This window comes from Punctularia strigosozonata (genome assembly GCF_000264995.1).
Source record: "Punctularia strigosozonata HHB-11173 SS5 unplaced genomic scaffold PUNSTscaffold_10, whole genome shotgun sequence".
Taxonomy (NCBI): Eukaryota; Fungi; Basidiomycota; class Agaricomycetes; order Corticiales; family Punctulariaceae; genus Punctularia; species Punctularia strigosozonata.
Window position 1 is genome coordinate 920618 of NW_006767442.1, and position 15945 is coordinate 936562.

Consider the following 15945-nt stretch of genomic DNA (forward strand, 5'->3'; position numbering starts at 1 on the left):
GGATGGCGCTAAGCGCGGCGGGGCGCGACTGACGAAGAGTGTAGGGCACGTTTGACGACGAGGGCGGGTGCGGCTGACGGCAAGGGCGGGGGGATGGAAGCTGCGCTGAGCGCGAGCGCGTTGGCGGCTCGCGCTTGGCGTTGGGCGAAAGAGGGCATGGGGGTGGAAGAAGGGCGGGGGATGGAAGCTGCGCCGAGCGCGACCGCGTTGGCGGCTCGCGCTGTTGGGCGAAAGAGGGCACGGGGTCTACGTCAACGTCGTCGTCGAGCCGGACCATGCGCGCGTCCGCCTCCTCGCCCACGTCGAGCGTGAACACCAGCACGTTGTCCTTCGAAGGGACGAGCTCATCGAGCCTGCCCGGCGTCGGCGGTGGCGTCAACGTGGATGCGCAGGCCTCTTCGTCCACGTCGAGGTCGACGAAGGACGTAGGCAGGTCGCTCGGCGGACGCGGCAACAAGGCGCAAGGAGGGGCTCGACGTCCGCGCAGTGTCTGCTGTTCGTCACTCTCCGAATACGAGCATGTCGATGACCGCGGTGCATCTGCTTCGGGCGCAGGAAAGATCTCCCGGGACGCACGGTCCTCCTCCTCTAGGCGAGCGTGGCATCTCCCGGCGCGGGCTGAGAGGCTCCGGAGTCGCTGGAGCACGGTGCGCGCGCGCTTTCCCCCAGGCCTGAAACCGAGCGCTGAACTCGCTCGGTGGAGTGACGGGCGTGGGGTCGGCGTCGGGGTCCGTGCGCGAACGGTGTGGCTTGGCTCGGACATCCAACGGACTGTGTGCCACTTGCCACCGTACGTTGTGTGGGGGCAAAGGCAAGTGCGGGTCTGGGAGCCCGTGCGTGTATGCATGCTCGGGCGGGGGCGGCACGGCCGAGCGCTCGCGATCGAGGTGCGCGCCAATGTACGGGTAGTCGACGCGAACCGTGTCTTCGGGTGTCGCGGGTTCTTTCTTGGGCCTCTCCTTCGCCTTGGACTTGCTCCGCCGGAAGCGGTCGAGAGATGCCGTGCGGAAGACGGAGACGAGGGACGTTGACGAAGGCGAGGAGGGCACGGCGAGCGGTGGCGCCGAGGTTGGCGTGGGCGGCAGTGGCTTCTTGACGACAAAGGAGCGGGTATGCAAGGGAGATTGTGCTTGAGAGTAGTGCGAGGAGGCGGGTGTGGTGAGCGACGTCAGGCTGGCGCAGCTCGCGCTGGGGCTGGGTCCGAACCCGTACGATGTGCGTACTGCGACGAGAGGCATTTGTTAGATGCGTGCCATGCTCTACGAGATAGCGGACTCACGTGAGTCCGCGTCCGAGGTATCACGGTCGGGATCGTGAACGTGGTGGTACGCATGAGCGAGAGGCGAGGGCGCAGGGTGGCCGTACGGCGTGCCCACTGCTGTAGGTGGTGGAGACGTCTTGGGAGTCATCGCTGTGACGGGCGTGGGCACATGAGTGGAGGCAGTTGCGGCGACGAGGCCACTGCGGTGGTCGAATGGCGACCGGGATTAGGTAAAAAGTGCAACGGCACACCTGGATGAAAGTATGAGCGCATTGGGTTTACAACGGTAAGAGGAAAACTCAGAACGTACCATGCCCTCAGCATATCAAACATATCCGAAATGCGCACAGTGCTGCGAGGACACGTAGACTGTAGGGGGGTTGGCATGCCAGGTCGTCCGGGGGTTCATCTTGCAACGGTGGGCACGACCGCTATAGACGCACACCCCATCTCCCGACCCATACTCTCTGAGCAGGCTCAGAGAGTGGCACGACTCTACCAAGGCCCGTGCCCTTGGCCATGGCGAGAGTGAACCCTGCGTCTACCGTCTTCGCTGGCGCTGGCGGGAGGTGAGTTGGACGAGGGGCTGTGCAGCTTGACCGCGCGCGTTGCCGCTGCTGTGCAATCAGCACTGGCACGACCCACTGGTAGAGTGGGTGAAAATCACCCATTGACTTTGGCCGACATTAGTATTTACGGATACAGTGGGTGATTGTATACAATAGACCATACCATGAGTGATCCAAGGCAATCACCCACATCGCCTCAATCAACCACATATCGACCAGACCGTGGGTGAATGGTCGATATCCCCCATCATGTGGTTGGTAGCAACCCATTCTGGGGCTCATAGTGCACCAGATCATGCGAGACGACCCTTCAGACCCGTGTGACGCGTCCGGTTCGATATATATCTCGGTAACCCCAGACGACCGACCGAACATTATAAGGGCAATGCCTACGCACGGATTGAACGGCCTCATAATCGTACAGGGGAAGCAGACGCATCGTCTCTTGCAGCGGATACTATATGATATCGTCTCTTCGGCCGGATGGTCGAATCGGCCAGTCACACACACGTCACACCTCCGCGCTCAAAGATTTCGTACTCCGCTCGAGGTGGCCGATTCGTCGTCGCGCCGTCGTACCAAGCTGGAATTTGCGGTCGATTACGAAGATGCACGCTACAGTAATGAATAGTATGTGCAGGTAACAATAATGAAAGAAATTCACAATATGATATGAGCCTGTACCGTAGTGATTAAGATTCGAACCTCGCAACAAGTACATTTGGATTTGACGACCCCGGGCAATCAGAGAAGGCTCTGTTCGATGTTGTCTCTAGAGGTGTTGGATGTGGTGTGGAATTGGGGCGGGCTCCATGGACGGAGCATCTGGAGAGCTTGAATAGGCCTGCGAAGCGAGGGTTTGAAGCAAGATCTTGGTGGGTCTCGAGATGTGAATCCTTGGGATGATTGCCCGGACGGGGCCCTTGTCGTTGACGTGCAGTGCCTGCGCCAGCCCGACGACGTCCTCTCTGGTTCTGTAGGCATTCAGTGGCTGGTTGAAAACCCTTGACGATGCAGCCTGTACAATACGAGCCTCACGCTCGGCGGCTTCAACAGCTTTTGCATGCTCCTTCTCGCGTGCCTCCCTCTCCTTCTCAGCAGCAATTCCTCCTCAAAATGAGCCTTAAGCTCTTGGGCGACAACAATCCGGCCCTTGATCTTGGTAGAGCCACGTACCCGCTTCTCGTTTGCATTCGCGAGCCGAACCTTTTCCTCCTCGAGTGCAAGGCGAGAAAAAACCTAGTCCCTTCCTTGTCAGCATCTTTTCCACAGGAAGCAGATGTACGTACGCCAACTGCGATAGCAGCCGCTCTTGCACTCTTGTATTTGCCGCTCAGCACTCCGTCTTTTGCTTCTTTGAGCTTGCTTTCATACAGATCATCTGTTTTGCTTTGATGCTGTCATCCAAGTTGGGTACCGTTTGCTTTGCTACGTCGTTGGTAACGGTCTGCACCCATCGACGGAGCAATAATAACACCGGATCGATTAAAGACGTGTCTACCTTTGCATTTGTGCCCGACGCGTCGCTCGCGACGCGTTGAGTATTAAAACTCCGCCCGGCTGTCATCCGGCATTGTCGGCACCTCATCACGCAGCGTTACTTGGACAGTGTCGTCCACCGCACTGTCGAGCAATGTAACTCATGATATTATTCCTGGGATATCACTGAGAGTACACTACATGAACACAGTCAGAGTATAGGGCCAAAAAACGCAGCGGAGCACGACATATAGCAGGGTGGCCGATTCGACGATGTGGCCGAAGTGATGATCTCATATAGTATGCCAGTGTTAGGTCAAGTGCTTTCTGACAGATGAAGAGCACGATATGTCGGCGGATTGGCGTTACAAAATTCGCTGCTGGAGACTGGGATTTCGGTACCTCCACAGAGGTCCACTCCCAGATCCAGTTGAACGGGACATTATTAGGCGTTATAACATACATGTCCAGCACGTTCCGGGCCTTTTCTCGCATTTCGACGAGCGATTGGTTGTCCACGATCAGAATCTGGGCGGCGGGGTCTTCGTGCATCGCCTGGAGCATCTCAGCTTTCTGGCCCAAGGTGGCGGACGGATCGCAGTAGTCCATAATGCGTCTATCCGGGTTCTTGTCTGGCGAGATTTGCGCGACAAGGCATGCAGATATTGCAAGATCTCGCGACCTTGTGTCCAGATGAATGCGAAGATTATTGCCTTTCTATCGTCGGATAGGATGGGATCCAGTTCGGTATACGGGGTGTGACCTCGAACAGTGCCTAGGCAAGGTTGTACAACCAGCACGTAGCGCATGCTGATCGAATTGAAGGAGTCGTGAACCAAGAGAGCTTGACCGAGGGCGGCTGACCAGTACCGCGGCAACACGGCGGGCCGGTGTCCCGAGCTCTCGAATCTTTGACGATGACTATGATCGCGAACGCTGCTCACATTACCTTCGACCAGTATCTTGAACCTGCACATCTCCCATCATGGAATTTCCGGCGGCAGAGTATATGGCTGAACATGTCATCGAACAACTAGCCGCTCACCGAGAACGACACGGCACTTCGCCACGACCTCTGCTCGTTGGCCTCCAAGGCCCTCAAGGCAGCGGCAAGACGTTTCTCAGCGGCAAACTGCGCGATGCTCTCTCAGCGGCTCCACGCAATCTTGCGGTTGCGGTTTTGTCCGTCGACGATCTTTACCTTCCGCATGCCGACCTCGTCGCTCTCGCCCGCGCTCATCCCGACAACGCGCTTCTCCGGGGGCGTGGGCAGCCCGGTACGCACGACGTTACGCTGGGCACGAAGATCCTCCATGAGTTGCGCGACATCAACCTGCCGGGCGCCAAGCCTGTCGTGCTGCCGATCTTCGATAAGAGCTTGCACGGTGGTGAAGGCGATCGACTGGCAGAAGGAGCGATAGTTCATCCCCCTTTAGACGTGGTCATCCTGGAGGGGTGGTTCATCGGGTTCTGTCCAATCACCGACGAGGAAATACTGAAGAGGTACAATCTGCCTGTGACTGGCCTAGCGGAGAATTTCCTGGCATCGAGATCATACCGGATCGAGCATATCCGCGACATCAACGAGAGACTTCGTCCGTACGTCGCTTGGTGGTCGTTGCTGGACATCTTTATTCAGGTGAGGTCGTCGATTTTCGCGTTGTTAGTCTCGGACTATCCTTAGTTTCGCTTCGCGCTCCAACAACCTTGCGCCGAACGATACTTGCCTCGCTTCCTGCTATCCTCATGGCCACGTCCTGACGGGGCCCCGGCCACCAGATATCTCCCTTACCGTCGACGCCATACACTCATATATACAAATGGCGATTGCAACAAGAGCATGCGATGAAGTCCCGCAACGGTGGCAAAGGCATGTCTGACGAACAAATCGAAGCGTGAGTTTCCACAAGCGTTCCCTCACGACACGGCCTCGTATAGCGCAGCACGACCTTCTCCTTGTTTCATCACACCGTTGCTGCAGAGAGTCTAACGCCCCGTCCAGATTCGTCGACCGTTACATTCCCGGCTACGTCTTCTTCTCCGACGGCGTAACGAACGGCATGCTGCTCCCAGACGGCTCTCGACAGCCGCCTCCGTGGAAGGGCCGGGGCTTGCGCATCACGATCGGTGAGACGAGGGAACTCGTGAATGTGGAGAAGTTTTAGCGCCTCGTGGCATCCTCCGAACGAAGTGGGCACAGTATAAAGATAATGTGAGAGGCGAGCCAGCGGGCATCCGTCCTTGCGAGGTGTTATTCAGCCTTATGGTTGGGTTCTTATCACGTTTATAGGTATCGCGCGCGGACATCGTGGGCGGCGACCTCCTGCGTTGACCCGATGGCTGAAATCGTTCTCTCAACGCCAGGTCATGTATATGCGTGAATTCAACATGCTACATATAGCGGTAACCTGGCCAATGCATGACAAGACCGCTAGTCGCGGCTCAACGGCGTGAATATGACCACCTTTGCTACTGACTCGGATCTTTTGAATTGGTATGCTAGCTGCGCGTTGGTGATCGAAGGCTTGGAACCGTGTTGCACCGGGCAATGGCAAGTAAAAAACGGGTAGTTGTGCGGGCGCCAGGTCCAGAGAGCGGTACAGTCTGGGGTGAAAGGAAGCATCTTCAGAGCGTTATCGGCATTCCATGGCTTCTTGGCGCACATTGACGCGATCCAGGTCGTTCGTTCCGTCTCTGCGCCTCCAGGGTGGTCACGAACAAGTCGATAACGAGGACGTTGATGGACAGCCATTGATTCTAAGCTCAGGAAGCCGCCTTCGATGAGAGGCCTGGGACGTAAGCCGTTGACAGCGTTGAACGGATATGAGAGTTTATCGAACTACACTTGTTGAGTCGTTCCCATGGATCGCACAGGAACGCGGACAATGACCGCGGGCTCACAGCATATAGAACCGGAACTCGCCTTGTATAGCTAGCTATAGATCAAGCTCTCGCAAGGCGATATTCTAGATGAACTCGGCCTGAGAGCTGTCGCGTTACGGTTGAGATCCAGTGCTGAAGACGCCAGTCTGTGTAGCTTGTTCGACCTTGTAGATAGGGGTGGACAATGGTGTACCATCGCTTGCTCTGCCAGTACGAGAACGCAGTGCTCAGGGAAGCGGTAGGCCCCGGTTATGGGATGGTCCAGCAGGCAGCTGAACCTTCTTCGGCCGCCACCCAAATGCCTCCAACGATCGAGTCAACGCCAGTTTCGGTGAGCGCCGAGCGAAGAAGGCGGCTTCCCCGCAGCTTGCTGTCAGGCCACGAGGCGGACGAGCGCTGAAAGAGGCGATAAGGTACGATGCGAAACCTTCTGCTCTTCTGACGGGCACGAATGGTAACACACGGACAAAGGAATGTTATCTCTGCCGTACTCGTGCATGCATCTCATCAGACTTGATAGCATGTCTCAGCCCGAGTGATGCTGCGTGATCATCATGAACGAGCAACAACTCGCTAATCCGTACCGGTGCGGAACGTCACATCGTTGATATCAGGTCTACAGAACAATGATAGAGGCGCTGATCAGCAATGGCCGTATTCGTATAGCTGGAGCCTGGTGAGAGGCGCCCCAATTTGATGAGAATGAACATAATGCTGTCGCCGACAGGAATTCGGCACAAGTATAAGGCAGGAAAAGTAGGACATGGATCGGGACGAATCTGCGAACAACCAGAACTGATATTCGGGTAGCTTCGACGAGCTCTGGGTGAGCAAATTGCAGGCCCGAATGAGCCGGAGGTGTGGATGCTGTATATGGAGAATGTGAAGGTTTGACCAAGCAACACGAGATGTCAATGAACGAGATCTGAGATACTGTACGTGGAATACCTCAGGCTTTGCTCAGGCTAGTCAACCGGGCCATGCTCCGTATGCCGCCCCCATGCCTCTTGATGACGCCGATCATATGAGGAGCGGTCGTCAGACCAGGGCGCGGTGTCGCAGTCGTGATCGGTGTCTTGGAACAGGGGGTAATAATAATGTGTCTGCGCAGGTTGTCAATAAACCAGAAGGTAGAAGACGGCGGACCCTCCGAACGTCCGTTTGCATCCATTCCGATGGTGGGATCCGGCGCTACCGATGTGAAACCAGGTTGTTGCTGCCGGTTGCAACCTGCTCGGCTCGCGTAGCCTGCCCGAATGCTGTACCACGGCGGGGTAACGGCACCGCGATCGCGAGCCCCAGGGTAAGACATATGTGCGACCGAAGAGGGCCGAGCCGTACCTCTGTAGCAGATCTTCAAACGTCTCGTTCACGACGTCACTCTAGAGTTTCCGGAGGGAGGTGCGTCATCGGTCTGGTAGTTGATCCAGCTGCAGATGGTATCGGTATCGGGCCCATATTGGCCACGGATACACCTTGCTCATCGTTAGGCGAACATCGTTCTGGAGATGAGAATACGCCGCGGTAAGGCCGGATGTCGACAAGCAAGTAATGCGTCTGTATACGTTATGCGATCTCAGTCGCCGAATTTTGGTGGCTGAGAGCTAGCACTGCACCACCATCAATTCGACCCACAATAATCGTGACGCCGTCACTGCGGTTGCAGTGATAGAGAGTGAAGCAATGAGTCGTCGACGCTCCGGTGGCGATTCGAGAGCAGCGGATTCAGTATCCAGCTGGATGTCATGCTCCGGTAGACGTTGTACGAGGGGCGATGCCCGGAGATATCTTGGGAGCAAGGAAACCAGCTGGTGGTGGTCGCGTCGTGACGTCAACGAACAAATATCAGTTCGCAGCGCCGAAAGCAGTCCCCTGCGGCTACAACCTCTCAGGCGCTGACGTATGTGGACAATCGGTCCGCGTACACGGCAGCTAGCGACTACCACGACGGTAGTCAAAAATCACATCGGCTTGGATCAGCGAACGTTCCTCCGAAACTCTCTCGCTCACGCTCTCGATATGCGCGTGGAGCAGGAGAAAGGGGCTCGAGACCGAGCCGACGCGCATACTTAGCTCTCGTAGCATGCGTTAGGCGGTTCTAGTAGCTCCCGCGCGGGAACTACTGTAGATCTCTCCTCTGCCGAACGGACAAGATACAGTTGCTCCACTTATGCTGTTAGACGGGCGTCCGGGCGGGACCTCAACAACGTTCGAGAGGCTCCTGGTATTGGCGTGTGGTGCGCATGCATAGGCCGCGAGAAGCGGGATGATTGGAGCAGATTTCATGCCGGATGCGATGCAGATGAAACTCAACTTCAACCGTAGCAGCAGCAGCAGCAAATGGGTCGACAAGCACGTAGATGCATATGGATGATCGCAGACGGCGAATGCATTGCCTAGGGAGAAAGGTGCGTTGACATTTGCACATTGACGATCTCGATTCATAGGCCTCGAACGCGACTCGAGCGATGATGGTGGACCATCGGCGCATCTTGGCGCGCGCCCGACGGTGGCTCCGAGACGTCCCAGAATACAGAACGAAAGGGCGTTCGATCTGTTGAGCGGACGTCGCCCTTGATCGAATTTTGCCTGGAGGAGGTGCAATTCACACCTTGATTCGACCTGGGAAACCTCGGACAGATGTTGCGTGTGCATCGGGCCAAAACGAGCTCTCGCGTGCGAGCGAAGTGCAAATGCACAAAGGCCTATACGCGAGTCCCAACACGCTTTGTAAGAAGATCTCGATTCTGTCGAGGATGAAAGGGGGTATACAAAGGGAATAGACGACTGCGCATCGGTTGGACGAGCAACCGAGCGCCGGACGGAACAACAAGAAAAGACGTTGCCCTCGATATGCGCAGTAATCGGCTCGAGCGCATTGCCAGCGCAGGGTGACAGTAGTTTGACAGTTCCACCGTTCGACGGAGTCTAAGGCGATGCAGTGTAAGTCCGCACCAAAGATTGAGCACAATGGGGAGATAGATGGTGTGTATGAGTTGTATTCTTCGGCTATGTAGAAGAGCCGCTCGCCACAGATCGAGTTACGCGCAGAAAGATTGAATTCCAGGTACTGACTCTTGGAGTGTAAGTAGGAACGAACGAAAACATGACTACAACGTCCGTGCAGAGCGCGTTCCGGAAAATTTCGGCTTGGGGGATGGCATTATTGGAAAGCGGATTTCGGCAGACGTCACATGGGGACACGAAACTCTATCTGAAAAACTGTGAAGTGAAAGCCTCCCCGGATCTCGGAACCTAACGCAATTGACGATATCGGTACGTCCCGATATGGCGCGCTCGGGTTGGGCAGGGGGTATACAGTAACCAGAGTAGTCTGTTTGGGATCTTCGCGTCAATCTCCACTAGAACCCAACAGTCGAGCGTGGCTCGCGATCCTCGCGCAAGGAAAAGAGAGGTCGAATAGCAAAACGGTCGCGTCGCTCCTCCCCAAGATCAAGACTTCGAGTCCTATGTTTGAAGTGGGGGCTTACTGGACGGGCCGAAGATGGGCCCCTCCGCCCCGCCCCTCTCTGGACTCTGGAGCTTGCGGGTACTTAGGGAAGGTCCGAGACGACATTGTCCGATCGGTAGGAAGTCGTATGTCCCGTCCCAAGGCATATGCGGCTTGACACTGCCTCGAAGTGGCCACCTGCGGGCGGAACAACGCCCGTTTATGGGCGGAAGAGGTAGCCCCGTGAGCCGCCGCGGCGCGCAGAGAGACAGGATCCCCTCGACAAGACGGGGCATGTACTGAGAACGCATGCGTAGCAGCCAAACGCGGCTGCCGGATGGATTGCGCTCGCCTGTGCAAGGCGCACACCCGTGGAGGCCATGGAGAAGAAGTCTGCGCGAACGCGAGAGGCAAAAACGTACAATAAAATGAGCAAAGCACGAGTCAGTAACCGGATGTAATGGGATATGTAAGGGAAGAAAAGAAGAAAAAAAGAACGGTCGCGCCGCGCGGCCAGCCCTCCGGCCGATTCTCGCCGGCACCGCCCCGGGAAGAGAGTTGGAGCAGGCTTTGCATTGCGCGCGTGGACATGATTTTCTGGTCACAAAGGAGCCGCTGCCACATGGAGAGGTGACGCCGGAGGAAGGAGGGTCATCGCGGAAGACAAACAAAGCGGAACTGCAGAACAAGGACGTGTTAACTTAGTACACTGCTAACGTCTTGTCATAGCAGCCGACGCCTCCATAATCGTCAGTTGATGTCTTGGACCAATCGGTGCGGTTGGGGCATGGTCATGGAGTCGGTCGGGCGGTGCTGCATTCTTACGCCTTTCGTGCGGGACCTGCGCCTGCCCCCCTTTGTCTCGTACGAGACCACGTCTATGGCAGATCGCCCTTGGCACATGAAAGAGGGCTTCGCAAGGCTTCACATTCGTCGAAGCACCTAAGCCCCGATAGGTGTTTGATGGACAGGCGCATCATCGTTCGCGAACCGACGACGTCCGGTTGCCTGATGCATGCTGCACTGAAATCACTGAAAAGTGCTGAGACGGCGGAGGTGGCTGGCATCAGTATCACATTACTGCACGACGGTCTCGTAAACGACCAGCACTACTATAATATCCGCGCAGGGCAAAGCAGGGGCAACCGACGGACTGCATCAGGGCCTCGGAGGAGAGGAGGCGGTGAAGCAAAGCTGCGAGTGATACCAAAAGAGGCAAGGTCCCCGGCGTCCGCGCACGCTGGGGTTTTTGTCACAGCACGACGGTCAGACACGGCCGGATGGTTGGAGAGCCGACGTTATGCTCCGTGCGGTGCGTCTGCGCCAGGAGCGCAGGAGGATCGCCACAGGTAACGCCTTGCGCTGCGGAGGAGTTGGTTTTGTGTCGCTGACAAGGCGATGGGCCACTGGGGACGTTGTGGAGAGAGGCGTGCGGTAATTGTGCAGCAGGGATATAAATGCTGTCTTGGATCTGGCTGTTCCGTTCGCCGTCGTTGTCTCTCGCTCCCTTCGCTCCCGCCCACCGCCTCCGCCAGCGCGCGCTGCTGTTGTGATATCGGCACGGTCGGGGCCATCGGCTTTTCGCTGCCTCGTGGCTTCCCACGGTGAGTGCTGGTCTGGTGTTACTTTCCTTTTCGGGGAGGTGTGATCGGGAGTGGGGCCGGCGTTCAATGGGACTTCCCATTCTGATCAGCTCGCTTATATGAGTGACTGATGGGTCGGCCTCACGGCCGGTTATATTCGCTAGGGTTCCACACCCACCCCTCTTCTTCCAAAACGTGCAGGCCCACCCCATGAGGGCAGAGCAGAAGTTCTAACGACCTATATATCCCCAGGCCACACCACTCCGCTCCGCCCTACCCAGACCCCTTCGTCGTTTCCGGCGACAAGTCCACACCGCGCTCTCTCCCTCGTTTCTCTCCCCCCTTCGAGGTCCACCATGGCTGCCGTCCAAGGCCCGTCCGTCGCCCACCATCCGACATCCTTCGACAAGATCTCGAAGATGCCCAGGTCGACGCCCGGCGCGCAGAAATCCGTGAGCACCCATCCCGAAATATTAGGCGCCCAGAACGCCCGGCGCTAACCGTGTTCCCCGCTCGCCAGTCTGCCGATCCATATTATGGCCACGAAGCCACGGCCAAGTTGTGTTCGCGCTTCGTGACGCACCTCTTCGCCTGCCCCGAATATCCGACCGGCGTCCTTCCTTCCTCGTCACCTCCCCCGACGCTCGCTCAGTTCGTCGCCTACGCCCTCCACCGTACCCGCTTACACCAGTCGGTCACGTTCGCGGCCCTCTACCTCCTCCAACGGCTAAAGCAGCGCTTTCCCGCCGCCCGGGGGTCATCCGGCCACCGCCTCTTCCTCTCCGCGTTTATGATCGCCTCCAAGGTGATCTGCGACGACACTTACTCGAACAAGTCCTGGTGCATCGTCGGCCAGGGCATGTTCGCCCTCCGGGAGATCAACCAGATGGAGCGGGAGATGTGCTCGTACCTCGAGTGGGAGCTCAACGTCGACCCGACGTCGCTTTCAGAGTTCGAGCGTCTCGTACGGAAGGAGTTCTCCGGTCCGGGACCATATACGTCCATCACGCTACCGACGCCGACGAAAACGGTTTCCAAGCACTCGCATACGTCCGACGCGGGCATCGCCTTCCTATCCGCGAAGCCGATGCCGCAAGATCCGATCCCGACCTCGCCGCCAAAGCCGTACATCAACCCGGACAAGATGTACCCGCGGACGCCGGAGTCGCCGTCGCGTACCCCAGAGATGTCCCGCTCGGAGACGCCTTCGCCCGCGTCGACGTGCTCACCGGCGACTCCCGCGTCCACGTTCGACTCGAATCCGCAGATTATCGGCGCCTACCCCGACTTCCCGCCGCCCTCGCGAAAACCGTCGTCGCAGGGCCCGGCCGCCATGGCCATCGACTATATCCCCCCCTCGCTCAAGGCGGCGCAGATGGCCAAGGCGATACCAGGCACCGGACCCGGCAAGTTCTCGACTGGCCCGCCGAAGCCGGTTCCGTCGAAGATCTCGAAATTCGACGCCCCGAATTCGTACGCGTACGCTCGCGCGAGTCGTTGGTAGTCTCTTCGCTCCGCTTTCGCCCCCGTTTCTCTATATATCGCCGGCGCCGCCACCGTGGTCGTTCCTATTGCCCCGCTCTATGTTATGCCCCGACATGCCCACCGACATGCCCACCTCGACAACAACCTCAACCACGCCCTGTACGAAAATAAACAACGACCACACTCACCGTCGCCGTCGCATTCCTTTTATTTCCTGGCTCAGCTTGACATTGGACTAATATTATACCCGTCCCTGGCTCTTCCCTCCATGGTCATCGGTCGACGCACTATCATCAAATGTTTCTATAGTAGCGCATTCAAACGGGTCGGGTTTCTTCCCCCTTGCATTGGTTTGGTTTTGCTCATCCTCCATTCTTGCATACCTTTCCTCTCTCTGCGCACATAACTCATCCGCATAGCAATGTGTTTGTATCATCCTCCATACTTATTGGACCGTTAGAGTACAAAGTCGTAGGACTATTTTCAAAGAAAACAAACAAAGACATAGAAACAACAATCGTCCTGCCTGATTATGATGAGCGAATACATAATACAAGCAAACGCGATCGTGACAGGTAAGTTGTCGACTCGGACGCCGTTGCGAGGGAATCATCAACCACGCGGTTCGTTAGGTCGGTACGCGGCGGGCTTGGCTGTGTGCCACCGGCCCTGCATGCGGTTTAGCATAATCTCGCAGCCCACGCCGGAGAACGATAAGTAGTATGGAAAAAACTGTGGCTGAGCAGATGTTGTGACCGCTGACCTTGCTGCAGCCATCGCGCAATCGCGTCCCACCATATGCGCGCGAAGGGCAGCTTCTATCGCGGTTCCTCTCAGCTGCCCCCTTCCCCCTTGCTCCCTCTCCGCGACGCCGGGTGGACCGGCTGATATCCGAACGCCTCTGGCTGGCTTCTATCCCCGCTTCCCTGGCACGTTATGTCCCGCACCTCGTTGGCTACTCCGCGAGCGCGATCGCCCTCGCTCACGCGGTGTCAAAGCGCAACATACCAATGCTCGGGGGCTTCTGACATGACATGGGGACGTTGTTCGCCTTGATCGCTCGTCGAAAAACCGGACAGTGACGAGGACAGAGTGGCCGTATGTCACTGTCACTGGTTACGCCCCGTACCTAATCAGCGAGAGAAGCCGAGGGGGGGCGTGGATCAGAGGCTTCGACTGGAAGGTGAGACGCCGGAAATGGCAATTGTGTAAAGATCCAGCAGGCCTGCCTCTCTCGGGACGGACGGAAGCGGAGGTCGTGTCGGTCTAGACTCCGCGGACGCGCGACATTGACGACACGGAGCGCGACAGCAGGCATCGTGCCTGCCGCACCCGTTGGCTTTGGCGTCCCCCCGACACGAGGTGATCCTATTTCGATCCGTATCGGGGGGGCGTTCGCAACATTGTACGAGACAAAATGGACGCCGACCGCCCGCCTGCCTCGTGCCCGTCGCTCAACAGCCCGTCTTTGTTCTGAGAACGCTGCTCGAAGGCACCATCTTGCGCGCCGGCGCGAGACAACGAACTGTACCTTGCTATATGCGGGCGCGGTCTTTGTATGTACCGGTTTCTCCATTGTATCACTGGAGCGTTGCGAGACATCGACATCTAAGCTGCGTTTCGATGAGACAAACTAGAGCTCCAGCGCACCGAAACCGAACGCTACGTTCCGTTCATTTCACCCTCTTCCGTGCCCTTTGAAGAGCCGATGAATTCCAGAAGCGCCGCCCGGGCGCAAATTAGGCATGCTTTTCTCTGCCGCCGTCCCCCAGTCCGTTGGTCGACACCACGCTGGGCCCTCCCATGGGCCCATTCCCGGACATCGATTTTGATGGCCGGTCTCCCCATGCGCCCTTCTTTTGCACATTGTTGCTGCGCTCTCACCGTCCCCTTGGCTCGCGCTATCCTGTTCAAGCCGCGTCGGTGCTCAATTGCTTATCAAGGTGCACCCCATCATGCGACAACTACTGTATTCGAGCACACCGCCCCGTGTTCGGCAGTCTTTCTACAATTGTCGAGCGATTTCTGATGTCGAACGAACACCGAAAGATGGACGAACAAAGGCGCTTCTTCCTCTCGCTGTCCTCTCACCAACACCTTCGCCAATCATCATCATCTGGATCGTCGGTCGGTCGATATCTTCCATCATCGGATGCGCATGGATGATGTCGTCGCTCGGCGATCGAAAAATAGACGCTCGGTGACGACAACGCCCTCGGATCGACAGGCACTAATCACCGGTAAGCGCCAACGGGCAATACTTAGCAGCTCATTGCCATGTCTTCAGCATCGTACGCTATAACTCTCTAACTCTCAGCCCGCCCACCGTGGCAGGAGGCGGCTCAAGCTGTGTATTGCGTATCTCGTCCCCGAACGTCATGCCCACTGCCCAGTGGCTGGCATCAGTCCGCGGGTACCTAAGGGCCCTCCGACATTCTTGGACGCAGAGATGTTCACGAAGAGGGCTCGGATATCGCGGCGGCTTTAGCGCCTTTGCTCCTCCTTTGCTGCGCAGGAACTCTTCTTTCTTGCATAGGACTCGCTTCACGGCTTGGACCAAGGTTCACACCGCCCTGGGTCGCTTCGCTTTGAATGGCTTGCGTTCGCACGTGCTCTCTGCGCTCTCCCACCCGGCAGGCTCTCCCTATCAGCCGCACGCAAGTCTCTCGCAGTGGACTTGCAAAGCCATCCGATATGTATACAGCCCCGCAACGACAATCTCTGCGACGGTACTCGCAGCTCTATGTTTACCCAACCTCTGGCTTCGCGCATCACTTACGAAGACGCCAGAGTTTCAATCGCCACCTCTTCGGGTTTCACCATGGAGCCGGTTCCCACCCACACCGTACTTTTTCGCCAACGCTGGCAATGCGGCGCCGTATAACATCTAACCCCCCCACGATCTATTGCAACCAGACGCCATGGCCCATCAGCGCTCGAGCTGTTTCAATCTATCTTGTCGCGCCCTTCGGACTTCAGGCCCGAGCCCGAGATTCTCGGAAAGTCTACATGGACTGCGTCTCATCGGGGCAATGATATCGGAGAGCGCCCGCGCATGGATGCAGAGCCTTTTGAGCTGTTTGACTGCATCTCCGCCAAAGCGAAAGGTTAAGTATGGATCCGTTTTCAAATTGTACCCCACGGACCTACCAGGACGAGGCTATTGTAAACGGAAAATTTGGTCAACCCTCCCGAGAACTACGGAGGATGCGATGGGTTCGAGCACGACGTTTC

The 15945-nt window shown here is 57.3% G+C and overlaps 6 protein-coding genes across 6 annotated transcripts; 3 read left to right on the plus strand and 3 right to left on the minus strand.

Annotated features, from left to right (window-relative positions):
• Positions 1-8: 8 nt before the first annotated feature.
• Positions 9-1409, minus strand: PUNSTDRAFT_136526 (uncharacterized protein; the record flags this gene model as incomplete). The annotated part of the gene is made up of 4 exons (XM_007386102.1): positions 9-28; positions 79-588; positions 647-1222; positions 1280-1409. 4 exons carry the CDS (start codon positions 1407-1409, stop codon positions 9-11), a joined length of 1236 nt encoding a protein of 411 aa, XP_007386164.1.
• A 1193-nt stretch (positions 1410-2602) lies between these two features.
• PUNSTDRAFT_136527 (uncharacterized protein) lies at positions 2603-3918 on the minus strand (the record flags this gene model as incomplete). Its single annotated transcript, XM_007386103.1, has 4 exons — positions 2603-2798; positions 2855-3069; positions 3120-3195; positions 3773-3918. 4 exons carry the CDS (start codon positions 3916-3918, stop codon positions 2603-2605), a joined length of 633 nt encoding a protein of 210 aa, XP_007386165.1.
• A 400-nt stretch (positions 3919-4318) lies between these two features.
• Positions 4319-5474, plus strand: PUNSTDRAFT_105817 (P-loop containing nucleoside triphosphate hydrolase protein; the record flags this gene model as incomplete). The annotated part of the gene is made up of 3 exons (XM_007386104.1): positions 4319-4948; positions 5089-5204; positions 5312-5474. 3 exons carry the CDS (start codon positions 4319-4321, stop codon positions 5472-5474), a joined length of 909 nt encoding a protein of 302 aa, XP_007386166.1.
• A 1468-nt stretch (positions 5475-6942) lies between these two features.
• Positions 6943-7750, minus strand: PUNSTDRAFT_54089 (uncharacterized protein). The gene is made up of 2 exons (XM_007386105.1): positions 7534-7750; positions 6943-7451 (listed from the first exon to the last, which is right to left on the minus strand). Exon 2 carries the CDS (start codon positions 7361-7363, stop codon positions 7142-7144), a length of 222 nt encoding a protein of 73 aa, XP_007386167.1. The 5' UTR covers positions 7364-7451; positions 7534-7750; the 3' UTR covers positions 6943-7141.
• Positions 7751-9484: 1734 nt separating this feature from the next.
• On the plus strand, positions 9485-10005 carry PUNSTDRAFT_121806 (uncharacterized protein). Its single transcript, XM_007386106.1, has one exon. It carries the CDS (start codon positions 9698-9700, stop codon positions 9944-9946), a length of 249 nt encoding a protein of 82 aa, XP_007386168.1. The 5' UTR covers positions 9485-9697; the 3' UTR covers positions 9947-10005.
• A 1729-nt stretch (positions 10006-11734) lies between these two features.
• On the plus strand, positions 11735-12196 carry PUNSTDRAFT_18136 (uncharacterized protein; the record flags this gene model as incomplete). Its single annotated transcript, XM_007386107.1, has 1 exon — positions 11735-12196. A coding segment is annotated over one exon (462 nt), but the record flags the coding sequence as incomplete, so codon positions are not given.
• Between the last annotated feature and the right edge of the window lie 3749 nt (positions 12197-15945).

Bases quoted from the DNA above. Each gene is read 5' to 3' on its own strand.
- PUNSTDRAFT_54089 (XM_007386105.1), bottom strand. From the start codon at position 7,363: ATGGATGCAAACGGACGTTCGGAGGGTCCGCCGTCTTCTACCTTCTGG.
- PUNSTDRAFT_121806 (XM_007386106.1), top strand. From the start codon at position 9,698: ATGGGCCCCTCCGCCCCGCCCCTCTCTGGACTCTGGAGCTTGCGGGTA.